This window comes from Diadema antillarum, unplaced genomic scaffold (assembly GCF_040938485.1).
Source record: "Diadema antillarum isolate AM-2024a unplaced genomic scaffold, OU_Dant_1.0 seq00000198_RagTag, whole genome shotgun sequence".
Lineage (NCBI taxonomy): Eukaryota > Metazoa > Echinodermata > Echinoidea > Diadematoida > Diadematidae > Diadema > Diadema antillarum.
This window is the reverse complement of record NW_027271260.1, coordinates 316,711-331,621: the sequence shown is the minus strand read 5'-3', so window position 1 is coordinate 331,621 and position 14,911 is coordinate 316,711. Positions and strand designations below refer to the sequence as shown.

Below are 14,911 nucleotides of genomic sequence, written 5' to 3'. Positions count from 1 at the left end.
AGAGATAATGCAATGCTCCTAGATCCCACTCCTAGCTTGTGAACATTAAATTAAATTGGTCGATTATACTATTAGAATGATGACTATCCTTGACAGTCAACTTTCGAAAATTTGACCTACGATTAGGATTTAAAATCGCTGCATGAACCATTTTGTAAGGAAAACGTGTATGAATGATTACGGATTGAAGACGACATTTGTGACCCGCTACAACAAAAAGGTCCTAAAGTCGCGCACGGTCGAAGCCGTGAAAATCGAGTTTGAAGTCAGAGCATTAAAATTTGTCAAAACTTACGATTTTCTGATTTTGACATATTATTGGAGTCTGACATGTCTTCTATCATTTGTCGAAATTTTGACGCAAAATGATGAAAGGAAAGACCAAAAAATAGCGTTTTTCTGAGCCATGTTTTTTGGCGTTTCAGCGAAGCAGAAACTGGTTGGAAAATTTGGATTGAGCGCCACAGATAGGCTCCGCCCCTAACACCGACCAGAGTGATCTCATTGGTCGGTTTGCTGCTTGCTGCTAACCGAAGCGTGAAGCTCGCACACTGCCCAGTCGACTGGTGCGTGCAGGCGGGTTGCTCTATGCTCAGCCGCTTCTCTCATCCTGGTCACTGATTGGCCGGTGAGGAGACCGCAGAGCTGTGCTTGAATGAACTTTTCGGGGGTTGCTAGGGCTTACCTTCTGTTGTCCGGAGCTGAAAACTGACTTGCGTGTCCCTTGATTGCGATTGCGTCGAAAGGAAAACTTTTAGGGCGCTTTTCTCGAAACAGTGATTTCCCAGACGTCTCGACATGCTCTCTTTTAAACATCGATATCTCCGCAGCCGATTATTTTTATAATTAATGTTATATATCAATTTAAAGCAGAAAGATTAGGGAATTATGTCATGCAATTTTCAAATAATCGACCTCGCCCGACTTTAGGATCATTTTGTTGTAGCGGGTCACATTTATTAACAACTGTGACAGGCAGATGTGGACACTCTACAAATTATCCTACTACAGTCTGTAGTAATTATGTCTACTCTGGTCGGTGACCACTTGAAAAGTGGTTCGATGAGAATTTTTCTATATTTCTCGAACTGGTTAAGTGTGGAAGGATATCAAATTCATGTGAAAAAAACAACAACCACACCCACGCAAAATCGAGACACAACAATGAATTAGTTACAAACAAGTCATTCGCACAAATACAAAAGAAATTTGCAAAAATGAATGGAAATAACATGATACTTCAAGGCTGCAAGTTGCAGACATTTCCATCTCTGTATAATCAAAATATGTGGGTTCCAAAGTATACAGGTTGCCTATAAAATAAACACTTTTCAGGAACGGCGCAGTGTTTTCAAAAGTGTGGGGGCCCACTTCCGGGTTTCATGAGCTAACAAAGTGATGACATCTTATGTATTCCTTTGTATGGTGCACAAAAAGTGTGGGGGCCCGAGCCCCCACGGCCCCCACGGCTGCGCCGGCCCTGCTTTTCACCGTAATATTTCTCATAAATTGATTGGCTAATATCAAAGGTAAACTAATGTTAAAGGTAAACTAATTGGCTATCACCCTAGTAGGTCAATAGAAAGGGAAACTTTACGCATGAGTGAACACATTTGATTTTCTTCCAAGGCACAAAAGTAAAAATCACAAAATATGGAAAAGTTGTTATTCAACAAATTAACAATGAAAGAAGGCAGATTCTACACAATAAGAAAATGCAAATTAATTAAAAAACATCAGCTTATGATGCTTATGTCTCTGCAACCGTTCAAAGATCAAGAAATGAAAAAAAATAATGGAGGAAAATTAAGAATCATCTGTCAACTCCACTTTTCTAAAGACATAAGAAAAGAAGCAATGGTAACAAAGATGGTAGACATTTGAAATATTATAATTTGAAATAATATTTCGTTCTTGCATTTGTCTCATGAATTCTTACATCCCTGGATTATAAAAAGGAAGTGCAGTAATTCTGTCCATTTTATCACCTTTGCGGCATACTTATTTAAACTTTGAGTTGACAGAAAATATATGTTTTCCTTCAGTTTCCCCACTGTTTTGTTTGAGAATATAAAGAGAAACAAAAGAACGAAAACTTGTTTCAGCTGTCTCATTCGTGTCTCTCATTGCGTTAAACTGGCCTTGTGTTATCATTTTAACCTTGAAGGGCATGTGCATATTAAATCCATGATTAATTACTTTTAATTGTGTGCCATGGACGATAAAAACAAATGTGTTCACTCATGCGTAAAATTTTTTTGTTGTAAAAACCTACCAGGGTGATAGCCAATTAAATTACCTTTAATATGGTATATGACACAATGATTTTTATGAAAATCTCCTACGAAAAAAAAAATGAACTGGAAAAAGTGTTTACTTTTGTGTTCTTTTTTTTCCTTTTTTTTGCTGAGTGTATCTGTGTCATTTGTTTTCACTGAAGAAGCTCTAAAATAATATTGATATTATTGTCCATTCATACTGCAACATTGTTCGCGCAACTCCAAAAAAGTCACATTAGGCGTTTTCACATCAGCCCGATGTTCAAAATAGCGCGCTATATTCTGACTTACGAAATTAACCCAATCACGAAATAGCGCGCTATTTGATAATGTGAACACGAATTAGCGCGCTAATTGTATCGCTCTGATCGAGAAAATTTCTCGAGTCCCACTCGGGAAATTTCTGAAATAGCGGGATAGTAGCGCGCTATTTGATAATGTGAAAACGACTCGAGAAATTAGTGTGACGCATCCCATCATGCCTAGCGTGTGTGACCCGATCGATCGAGGCAAACTGCACACAAATCACGAGGAATTTTTGAGAAGGCACACACATTTTTACTGATGCTGTTGAAACATACTCAGCTGTCGAATCAGCTCGAAAAAAAAAATGCGGGCTAATTCTCTTCGGGCTGATGTGAATGAGAAATAAAATAGCGCTTTAATTCGCAATCGCGAAAAATATCTCGACTACTATGAGCTTGGATTTTTATCGGGCTGATGTGAAAATGCCCATGGGATGGAAAGCATATTACTTGTACAAAAGAAAGCCACACGTATAATGCATCGACTCAGGTTATCGGGACCATTCAGATCCTCTATTCGCAGAATTACAAACACTCAAGGTAATCGACATTATTATCATTCTTGTGTTGTTGTTGTAGCAAAACTCACTCTTTGTGTTTCTCCTACTTAACGGTCACTTTTGGACAAAGACTGCAGTAAATTTCTAAATCGCCTTAATGTACGTAACGTACGCTACATTGTCTTTAGGAAGAGGATTTGGTGTCTTATTGTATACTGGATCTTGTCTGTGCCAACTTAAATTTGTAGATTAGATCTGACATGACACTACACATAATTATCTCAAACTCGGCCTCCGAGCAAGTTCATCGAAATAACATTGTTTCTTGCAGCAATTAGAACAGCTTTAAAGTGAAGATTTCGCACACTGAATAGTTACATCAATAAGATTCGCCGCATAAAAACTGCCTGGGAGTACCCGACAACTTCTTTTTCGTTATTTCACACCCAGTCTCGCGAGATAAAATTTCTAAAACAAGAATCCGACGAATGAATAGAGCTTTTGCTTCCATGCGATTTCTAAGTGTCTGAAAAAATGTGTTTTCTCCATGTTTTTAGGCGTGAACAATTTTAAGTGTATACGAAACAAATGGTCTACACTCACTTTTAATGCAATTCCACTGGACTGGTAGAAGCAGCCCGTTTGATCCAGGAAATGAGGGAGAGATTACCTATTTAGGCTTGGCCCGGAAAAATTATAGTATCATAGAATAATCATAAAAACTTTTGATTTGACAAATTTACCACCGTGTCAACCTGGTTTAGTACTACATTGAGAAGTGAATAAGGATATCTTACCAGAATCAGAGATGAATGATGAGAGCAAAAGGATTATGACAAAAAATCGGAGATGCATTTTCTTCTTTTTCCTGAGTAAGACATCAGAGTTCTGTGCTAGCGTCGATTTGAGGAGAGCGGACCAAACATTAAGTCATTCTGCTGCAGCGTTCAATATTCAAATAAGCGAGACACAGACACAGAGAAAAAACCCTCGGACACGCAACCGACTTTGACCTGTTGCACAACAGAACCCCGACCCCCCCCCCCCCCCCCCGAAAAAAAAATATTCAGAATCATAATAAGTACATTACACAGAGGGGTAGGGGAGACCGGATCGAGTTGTTACAAATTTTACACTTTGAGATCTATTAAACAAACAAAAGGATAAATTCATTTGATTTTCTCTGCGAGAATAGCTTGGGCCCTCTGTTAATTGGAAATAGTAAAAACTGTGTCAGTCAAGTAAACATGAATATCGTATTGCAGAATTGATACACAATATATTTTCTAACATCCTCCCCCACTGTAGAGGCATGGTGCATATGGGGTACTTGAGTCATACTTTAAAAAGTATGGATACATGGGTTAAAGCAGTTCTGACAATGAATTACTGGGCATACGTGTTTATACAATGTATTTGCATGTTAATGTATGCGTGTGGGTATGAGTATATGTGACCGTGCACCTCAAAACGAACATAAAGTCGCACACACTGATTTTGCGAGAGGACTGAAAATAAGTGAAATGGGTCAACCTAGCCGAAGTTGACTTTTTCATATTTTCTGAAAGAGCGGGTCTTCTTTAACATTATGCGAAAATTTGGTATAATAAAACGGGCAGGAAAGTGTGTTTTTTTAGCAGTTTATCTCGAACATTTTTGGTAGAACAGTGTGATTAGGTGTGTCTTTAGAGTTCCTTTTTCATTTCTGAAAAACCTTGTCCACACTCTTCACTTTCAACTCTAATAACTTTTGAAGAGATAATGCTACTGCTTTGAAAGTTGGCATCAATTATGGACAGAATGTCTTAATGTGACATGCTAAATTTCAGTTTAATCTGATAATCCCTACATTGTTGTTACTCTGATGGTTTACTTCCTGTTTTTGTCCCATTCATCGCACAGCCAGCACGGTTTGGTACAGATTAAGCGCTTGAATAGACACTGTACTTCAGAGCCTCTTTTCTCAGTTCACACTTTTCCTGAGTTTGTGTTTTCTTTCCAATATTTAGATAGTTTAGGAGAGTCCATTTGATTTGAGTTATACATCATGCTACAGCTTAAAGTCTGCTCTTTCAGAATATGGTCTTAACTAAAAATTCATGTCTGGCGAATTTTTGTTTTGTTTTGAGGTGCAGGGTCACATGATGTGTGTCTGTCTGCATGCACGTCTGTGAGTGTGCGTGCATTTTGTTTGACTCGTATTCTATTGGGATGCGACGTACACGTCCCTAATTAGAGCTGGATTATCATGAGACAATGTCACATTAAAACATATATGACCGTGCATCACAAAACAAACAAAAAGTCGCAAATCTTGATTTTACATGAGGACTCAAAAAAGGAAAAAAAAAGTGAAATGGGTCAACTGAGTCAATCTTGGCTTTTCCATATTTTCTAAAGCTATCCTTCTTCCACATTATTCTTAAGTTTGGAATCAAAACACGAATGGGAAAATCTGTTTTCAGCATGTTTCTACAACCTTTTTTTTTTTAGGGGGGGGGGGGGAGTAGAATGACCAGGTACAGTATGTCTTAGGGGCCTCTTTTCATTTCTTCAAATCCCTTGCGCACTTTTCATTTTCAAGTTTAATAACTTTTGAAAGGATAATGCTAGTTGCTTTGAAAGTTGGTATCAATCATGAACAGAATGTGTTAATAGAACATGCTCAATTTCAGCTTAATCTGATAATCCCTTCATTGTTGTTGCTCCTCTGGTTTACATCATGTGTTTTGTCCCTTTCATTGTACAGCTAGCACGGCTTGGTAAAGATTAAGCGTTTGAATAGACCTTGTACTTCAGAGCCTCTTTTCTCAGTTCACACTTTTCCAGAGTGTGTGCTTTCTTTCCAGTATTTAGGTAGGTTAGGGGAGTCTATTCTAATTGAGTTATACATCATTTTAATGCTTTGAATCTGTTCTTTCAGAATCTGCTCTTAAACTGAAAAACCATGTCAGGCGACTTTTTGTTGGTTTTGTGATGTAGGGTCACATATATGCATATTATGAAATTTACCCTTCACTATACATTGTATACAGTACAAGGTTATTTCTCTTTTAATGACTTCTCTGTGAGAGTGCTATTGGACATGCTTATAAATCATTTTTAAAACTACTCAACTTAAACTTGATATCCACGATGAGTGTTAATATGAAAAAAAAAATCGAGGGGAGGGGTATACACTATGAATACATCATTTGAAAAAACATAAACATCAAAGACACTGACAACACTGTATGCTAAGGCTACATACGATTTTATTTGAAATTATTCCTTCAATACTTGTACATTTCTAAAGATAATAATAAGCTTGTCATTTAACCAAGCATGATGTTGACAATTATCACTTTTCGTAAAAATGCAACTGTAATACTGAGTAAACATTTATGCCATAGACATCTGAATGTGGAAAGCACATCCAATCGCAGTCATAGCACACTCTTTAAAGTACCTGAGAAAGCCCATTACATAAAAATAAAGTAAAACACTATAATGAAGAAACAGGAACGAACAAAGAAAAAAAAAAGAAGTTGATAAAGTCAGGTTCTTGATCCTACAGCAGCCATGAACGTAGAATGAAACAAAATACATAGTACATGTTTATAATGAAGGAAAAACATACTGATGAAAGCAGAACATAGAAGATAGAAATGCTCCAGCTTAGATATATTAGAGTACTGTAATGTTAATAAATTATCAACTTTACACGCATATCATGCAAAGAGAATTTGTTGCTTTCCACTTCTATGATTTAATTCCTTCATCGAAGGACTTAGAAGAGCAATGTAGTAGGCCTACTGTCATTTGCAGCTTCAGTCTATTTATTATTTACTATAAAATTAATTTCATCTTATTTTTTTCTCATCATGAAGTCATCATCCTCTTATACAAAAATATTCTCAGAATGAGATCCAAGACCTCTTCTCTTTTGTAACCACTTACAAAGTTTAAAGACGTTCATAAGTTCGTAGATAATGTGTTCTGCAGTATAAAACCTTACCATCAATCATTTCACACATCGTTGTCTTGTTTATTTATAAAATAACAATTAATTCCCTCCAACAAGGGGCACATTCGTATGGACATACACGATTACATACACAGCCACGCACAGAAATACATTTTTGTGCTATACAATTATTCAAAAGACACGTTTGTTTTTCAGTCCTGAAAATTTCCATCGAATAATTCTCAAATCCATCGTCGACTGAACACAAGGTGTGGCGGTAATCTTCAATGTTTCTCTACACTGAAACTCTTCATTCAGGGCAGTAAAAGTTTGTTGTTGTTGGGTTTTTTTTCTCTCGAGAAGTACTCTACTTTTGCTCCTCTTTTTGACAAAACATTAGTATCCAAAATATCACATTATGTACATCATACATCAAGTTCTTCGAGTTTTGGTCCGTAGTCTTCGGCATGTACGAAACAGCAAGTGGGGCCTATAACATTAATTCCGCAGTGCACGATCCTACCATCATAATTTCATTCATCATTACCTTGCTGACGATTTAGATGGGTCTTCTCCCACAGGTCTGATAAAAAAAAATTCTTCAAATTCCCTTAAAATAACTAGCTATATGCTTTAAGTACACTAACAAATTACACATTTGTATGAACATAAGCAATTACACACTTACACACACACACACACACACACACACACACACACGTTAACATACACGTTTGCATGTAACAATGTTTTTGTACATGCGGATTGTTATCGTTCTCGTGAGAACTTCTACCCAATATTTCATATGCATCATTGACTATAATATAAGTGAAGGTATGGTAACTATCTTCAGTGTTTCTAACTCGAAAACTACACAGTAAAGATAAACAAGTTATTCTAAGTATACATGTAAATCATAATGTATATAATTCTTCAAATTCGGTTCGTGGTCTTTTGTCATGTACGACGGCAAAGTGATTCCAGGAAATACTACGTAGTGCTGTAATCCGAAAGTCAACCGCAAAATTCACCCTTTCCACACAAATTGTATCAAACTGCTCTAATACTCGTTTGCCCAACATAGATGTGAGATTTCAAACAGGCTATTGGTATTCGGAAAATAACAAATTTTTAACCTAGGAAATGACTATACATTTCCATATGTTGCATATAAGGACTCTTCTGTTGACGCACATTACTACTGAGTTTCAAACGTTTTGACTTGTGGCCCGCACTTTTTACAAAGTAAGAAATTTCTATGGAAATTGTACATTTACGCTGTCGCAAAAAATGTCTCACTGCTTATTTTGACATTTCTCGGACCAGATGTACATTTTGAAAATGCTAAAACCAATTGATAATATCGTTCATAACTGGTGTCATATGTGGTAATCGTGCATTTGCGAGCCAAAGCACCCCTATACAGTGCAGAATCCGCCGGCATCCCAGGGTGAGGGCGGAACGGATTTGCCTTCCAAACGACGACTCTGGTGAGGGATTCTCGGGCTCAGGAATCTCGTTTTCCTTCGTTGGCTCATGTACACTTTCACCGTTTCTCCCAATGTCTCCGTCTGATGTGCTCTTGCTCTCCCGCGACTGTAATCCAGCTGTTGTCCAGGAGTTTGACAGACTATCTGCATTGATACAAGGGTAGAAGAGCGTTAAAACATACAATGATGTGGAATATCAATCCTACATTATGTTTAGTGTCAAGCGTTGTTCAAAGGATTTTTATATTGGTAGAACGATATTGACAGCAATTAATATTAAATGTCATAAGAGCGAACAAAGCACGAAGACACACTTTTGTAAGCTTACGCTAATGTTAAAAGATAATTTCTCTCAAACGATATCGTTGTTTTTTTATTGTAACATTGTGTTGACCTGTCAACAGAATATACAATGTAACTAAAAACAAAACAGTTCATTCGTCTTTTGGGGATGATCGTTCCGCTTTTCGAGAACAATTTTTGGGAACTTTATATAGGCTATCACTGGAGATACTGCAGTACAAAGCAAATGCTTCAACATCAAGACACGTGCACGCACACACCCACTTATACAAACATATTTAGTGGAACAGCGGATTTTCGGTACTCTCCAAGTTACAAAAGATCTTCTGATGAAAATGATGACACCAAGATCACTGAAATCGGCTTTGTTATTTTGATTCCATGGTCACTTCCTGAAACAAAGTCCGTTTTAAGTTTTTTTTCTGGATTTGACACGGATTATGTCACAGAGTAACACATGTTGTGCTCGTTATACGTCTTTTCTTTGTTCTGTTCACTCGGAACAATGTTCAGGCTTACGCAACAAGAAAATGTCATTCTAGGCATTTTCATTAGCGTTTCAAGGGTAAAAACGGAAGAAAAGCTGAAAATGACCATGATTCATAAAATTGCCACAGACCGCCATCCCTCACATGAGCGTGGGGGCCATGGCGCACATTGTGATTAATGCAATAATGGCCCAGCATTTTGAAGCAAATGGTTTGCTTGGATATCGTAAACCTCAGTCTCTCGTGTGACACACAGCTATAGGACCTTACGGAGGAGCTTATATATACTGTTTACGGAATGGGAAGCAGACTAAGATCTTGATTATGGGATTTGCCGAGGTATTTGACCGGAGCGTGCTCCAACATAAACTACATCGCTATGGGTCCAGGGCTTCAATCTGTCAGGAATTCCAGTTTCTTCCAGTCGTCAAGCAGTTTATATAGGTACTGCGGCCAACGGGGAAAGTCCATCCTTTGCGTCAGATCAGGAGTACCGCAAGGGTCAGTGATTTACTGTATCGAATTAACGATCAGTCTGCCGAAACACCTGACTTCATTTGCACTTCTGTTGCAGATGATAAAGCACCGTACAGGGTGATGACGAGTACTTATGATCAAGACCAACAGCAAAAATGATCTTCAACGCCTTCGATGAATGGGTGGAGAGCGATGAAATGAAGTTTCACCAGAATAAACGCAACACTCTCAACACAATCACAGGGAGTAGACCACCACTGCAAGCATCTTACCAACTGCATGGCCACAACTGGAAATCGTCAGTGCTCCTGGTTGTTACTTATCAGCAGAACATGGTTAGAATAACCACATTATAACAACGTCTACAACAAAGCAAACAAGACACTTGGCTTCTGCATAGGATCTAAAGACCTAGGTTACTCTATAAACATCAAGGAGAACGCGTATAGAGCATTTTTGTTCGACTTGTGCTAGAATATGCCTCATTCGTTTTTTTTTTTCCCCTGCTATACAATGAACATGTAGAAAAGAAAACATCGACAAGCTGTAGGCAATGGGCCTATACAGACGAGCTGCTCGCTTTGACATGAGCAGGTACCAAATAAAGTGTAAGCCAGACGATCAAGATCATTGGCTGGTAGTCCTTAGGACACAGAAGAAAGCTGTCACGACGGCCCATGCTATTCAAGATCAGCAACAATAGCTAGTCCGACAATCAATTCAAAGTTGACTCCACTGCCAACTCGGCAACGACGTTCCCACAAGAAGCAGTTCCAAGCTCTTCGCCACCAGCAAAACATAAATTGGGGGGGGGGGGGGATCTTTTCTACAACATACCATCAAAGAATGGAAATGATCTAGTCAAGAATACTGTCGAGGCTATGACTCGAGAAACTTTTTTGCCAAGAGTCATACGTCAGTAATCTTACATACATTAAAATGGAAACAGAAAAAAAAAAATGAAACTCCAAATCAAAGGAAATATCTAAGTAGAATCGGGATAGTGGAGGAAAGGACTTGCAAGCATCTTCGTTTGAATATATATGCCGTAATAATTAACCTATCAATCACTGTTGATTGTGGGCACCATCGGAAAAACAAGACAAGAATCAGAATTACGCAATGAATTTCTAGTCTTGATGTCATTCTTGACAGGAGTGAATGTTTTATCACATGAAAACAAAAAAACAAAATAGAAAAGAAAAAATAGAAAAGGAAAAACATAACATTTTTATTCGCAAAGCTTTGAAAATCGGAGGTCCCCCTCTTTGTGGGACACCAGGTATATGTGCGTTCTATAAACGATGCATATAATAAAAAAAAACAAAAAAACAAACGAGAAACAAGCTACAAATATAGGCTTACCGTTTCTGTCTAGTTCTTTTGGTTCTACGTCTGTCCTCGTGCCTAGAGGCACAGTCTCACTTTTGCTCTCGACATCATGAAGTGCATCAGTAATTTTCTGCGAGTCACTGTCTCCATTCAGCGATTCGGCCGTCAAGTCTGCAGTATTCTTAACCTTAACACTGACGTCATGGCAAGCTTCTTCACTGCGATGTGACAGTTCCTCCTCGGAGCTCTCTACAGATTCGCAATCACTACAGGTAAAGAAAAGATATTTTTATTTTCAAATATCATAAACTTTAGTCATGCCTTTTATCTTTATATCGTTTATACTATGATGATTTTTTTTCCCGTTTCGCACCTCTCTTTAGATTGGCAATTTACATTAATTTCGATGCGTGATAAGATCAAAGTAAATCAGTAGCACGCTATTAGGAAACAAGTTCTTTCTCATCTTTATTTTTTAGGGGAGTTATCCCTGGTGAGAAGGATAAAAGAATCTTTACGTTTTAATGCTTTTACTTTAAAAACGAAAGAATGTATCAAGAAACTCTTACACAACACAATATGTTATTATCTTGTCATCCTTAACTGCCAAGGTTCCTGTTGTTGCGTTGTTTTGTTTTTAATCCTACTACTTCTTTCTTCCATATCATTCTTACAATTCCCTGTACCTCAGTGATCCCAAGCTTCTGGACTTCACACACCCTCGTTTTGACCCACCGTCTCCTTTCCCTTCTCTTGTCTACTTCAGTTTCAATTCATGTCATACCTTCCATACTTATCTATCTCTATCTATTCATCTATCCATCTATCTACAATGTATGTTATACATGTATCTATTTTCTCCTTTTTTTACAAGAGAGCTTCCTCGTGATTGTTAATGTACGTCGGTATGTGTGTGTGTGTGTGTGTGTGTGTGCAACGGCGTAGCCAGGATTTCATCTTAGGGGGGCGGTTAGTCTGCGAGGGAGCGAAGCGACCGAGCCCGAGCGAGCGGAGCGAGCGAGGGGGGGGGGGGGGGGAGGGTGTGGGAGGGGGGTGTCCCCCCTCCGACGGTAAGAACTTTTTGCATTTTGATGTTGTAAATGGTGCAATTTGATGCATGTTTTTTTCGCGTTTTATCGACGTGAAACAGTCCCACTTGTTTATGGTATCAGTTTATTTTGATGTAGATTATTATTGAACAATTTGCCTATAAAATGGTATAATTTAGATACACTTCTTGTATTAATTCTTTTCACTAAATATCATGAACGCGACTGAACCCGAGCGAGCAGAGCGAGCGGTGGGGTAGGGGAGGGTGTGGGAGGGGGGATGTCCCCCCTCCCACGGTAAGAACTTTTTTGCATTTTGATGTTGCAAATGGTGTAATTTGATGCATGTTTTTGCGCGTTTTATCGACGTGAAACAGTCCCACTTGTTTAAGGTATATAGCAGTATATTTTAGTGTAGATTATTATTGAAGAATTTGCCTATAAAATGGTATAATTCAAATACACTTCTTGTATTAATTCTTTTCACTGAATATCATGAACGCGACTGAACCCGGGCGAGCGGAGCGAGCGACGGGGAAGGGGAGGGTATGGGAGGGGGGTGTCCCCCCTCCCACGGTAAGAACTTTTTGCATTTTGATGTTGTAAATGGTGCAATTTGATGCATGTTTTTGCGCGTTTTATCGACGTGAAACAGTCCCACATGTTTATGGTAGCAGTTTATTTTGATGTAGATTGTTATTGAACAATTTGCCTATAAAATGGTATAATTCAGATACACTTCTTGTATTAATTCTTTTCACTAAATATCATGAACGCGACTGAACCCGAGCGAGCAGAGCGAGCGGTGGGGTAGGGGAGGGTGTGGGAGGGGGGATGTCCCCCCCTCCCACGGTAAGAACTTTTTGAATTTTGTTGTTGCAAATGGTGTAATTTGATGCATGTTTTTGCGCGTTTTATTGACGTGAAACAGTCCCACTTGTTTAAGGTATATAGCAGTATATTTTAGTGTAGATTATTATTGAAGAATTTGCCTATAAAATGGTGTAATTTAAACACACTTCTTGTATTGATTCTTTTCAATGAATATCATGAATGCGACTGAACCCGGGCGAGCGGAGCGAGCGAGGGGGAGGGGAGGGTGTGGGAGGGGGGTGTCCCCCCTCCCACGGTAAGAACTTTTTGCATTTTGATATTGCAAATGGTGCAATTTGATGCATGTTTTTGCGCGTTTTATCGACGTGAAACAGTCCCACTTGTTTAAGGTTGCAGTATATTTTAGTGTAGATTATTATTGAACAATTTGCCTATAAAATGGTATAATTTAAATACACTAGTCTTCTTGTATTAATTCTTACACTGAATATCATGAACGCTGTCTGTTCAGCAATCAAGCAGAAAAATCATGCACACGAGGGTGTAGATAGGGGCATATCCCCTGCCACGAAGGTGATTTTGCGTTTTCAGACCTGAAATTCAGCGATCTGGTGCAAAGTTTTGGTGCAATACTTTTTCATCGAAGTGTTAAAATCACGGAATTTAGCTCTTATTCCGAATGTGCACCATCTGTGTGTATGTATAAAGTCTAGTGAGGTAGAGCTTAGGGGAAGGGGGATTCCCCCTCCCGCTCGCGGAGCTTTTGCGTTTTTAGAATTGAAATAAAGCGATCTGGGTATAGCCACAGTCTACTTCTATGCATGGCGGGGGGGGGGGGGGGGGGGGGGGTGGGGGCGAGCAGGGAGAAGGCGTTGGCGAGTGTTATCTCCACCCTTCCCTTCCGATGGAGCTTTTGCCTTTTTATGGTTGAAATTGAGATATCTCGTATACGCATATTTGATGGAATCAACATTTGGGAAATCACCAAAAAAAAAAAAAAAAGTGGGGGGGGGGGGCTGAGGGAGGAAAGGGTCGATTAAAAGGGGAAATTCCCCTTATATATGAAAGAATCTTGAGTTTTCGGAATATAAGTGATAAGTCTTGTGCACTCAGAATTATTCATAATTTTGTGTAAATCAAAAAAGTGTACTTAGCTAGGGAAAGAGGCACAGAGGGGGAGGGTTTGGGAGGGGGTTACCCCCTCCCAAGAACGAGAGATTTTGCATATTTTGAATTGAAATTCAACGATCTGGTGCACACTTTGAGTGAAATCTTCAAAAAAAAAAATATCTTATTTGATGAAAGGTTGCAAAGGAGACCCGCTTCATGTGCATGCATACAGTATACACGCATTTTTTTTTTCCGCCTCCCAAATCCCCGGTCCAAATCTTAGGGGGGGGGGGGGGGGCGACCGCCCCCATCGCCACCCCCCCCCCTGGCTACGCCAGTGTGTGTGTGTGAGTGTACTTCTCTGTATTTTTTCTATTTCTCAACATAGTTTTTTTGTGTGTTAGTTTTGCAATTGATTTTCTTTTTAAGAGGAGACTGCATGCTACAAGCTATGTTTTTATCAGTCCCCTGCATTTCCGACAACTTTGTTTCGGAAGTTGACATAAGCTCACGACATTCATTTGTATCTCAAATAACATTTCCCTGTTTCCTTAAGGTGCATTAGTTGATTTCGTGTCATATTTATTCAAATGTTTTATTGTATTTTATTGTATTTATGTTCAGTTGGAGATGAAATAAAACAACATAAACTTCAACTTGAATTTGAGTCTCTCGTGATTGCCAGTGAGAGCCTAAGAACCTAACATTGCATTATATGATTATTATAATAGAAGTCGTCTACAGTCCAGTTTTTTAGACCCCAATCTTCCTCTGATGCGATAGCCAAGCGTCATAACT

The 14,911-nt window shown here is 38.7% G+C and overlaps 2 protein-coding genes across 3 annotated transcripts in view; both read right to left on the bottom strand.

The window, feature by feature from the left end:
* The window catches only part of LOC139728782 (uncharacterized), a 97,230-nt gene extending 93,202 nt beyond the window's left edge, over positions 1-4,028 (bottom strand). Inside the window, exon 1 of the mRNA XM_071639723.1 lies at positions 3,882-4,028. Within this exon, the coding sequence (XP_071495824.1) occupies positions 3,882-3,939 (58 nt within the window). The 5' untranslated portion in view covers positions 3,940-4,028. The remainder of the gene's footprint in view (positions 1-3,881) is intronic.
* A 2,233-nt stretch (positions 4,029-6,261) lies between these two features.
* LOC139728781 (uncharacterized) overlaps positions 6,262-14,911 on the bottom strand; it is a 53,033-nt gene continuing 44,383 nt past the window's right edge. For both annotated transcript variants that reach the window (XM_071639722.1, XM_071639721.1), the window contains 2 exons: positions 11,154-11,386; positions 6,262-8,664 (listed from right to left, as the gene is read on the bottom strand). In XM_071639722.1, the coding sequence (XP_071495823.1) occupies positions 8,375-8,664; positions 11,154-11,386 (523 nt within the window). In that variant the 3' untranslated portion in view covers positions 6,262-8,374. The remainder of the gene's footprint in view (positions 8,665-11,153; positions 11,387-14,911) is intronic.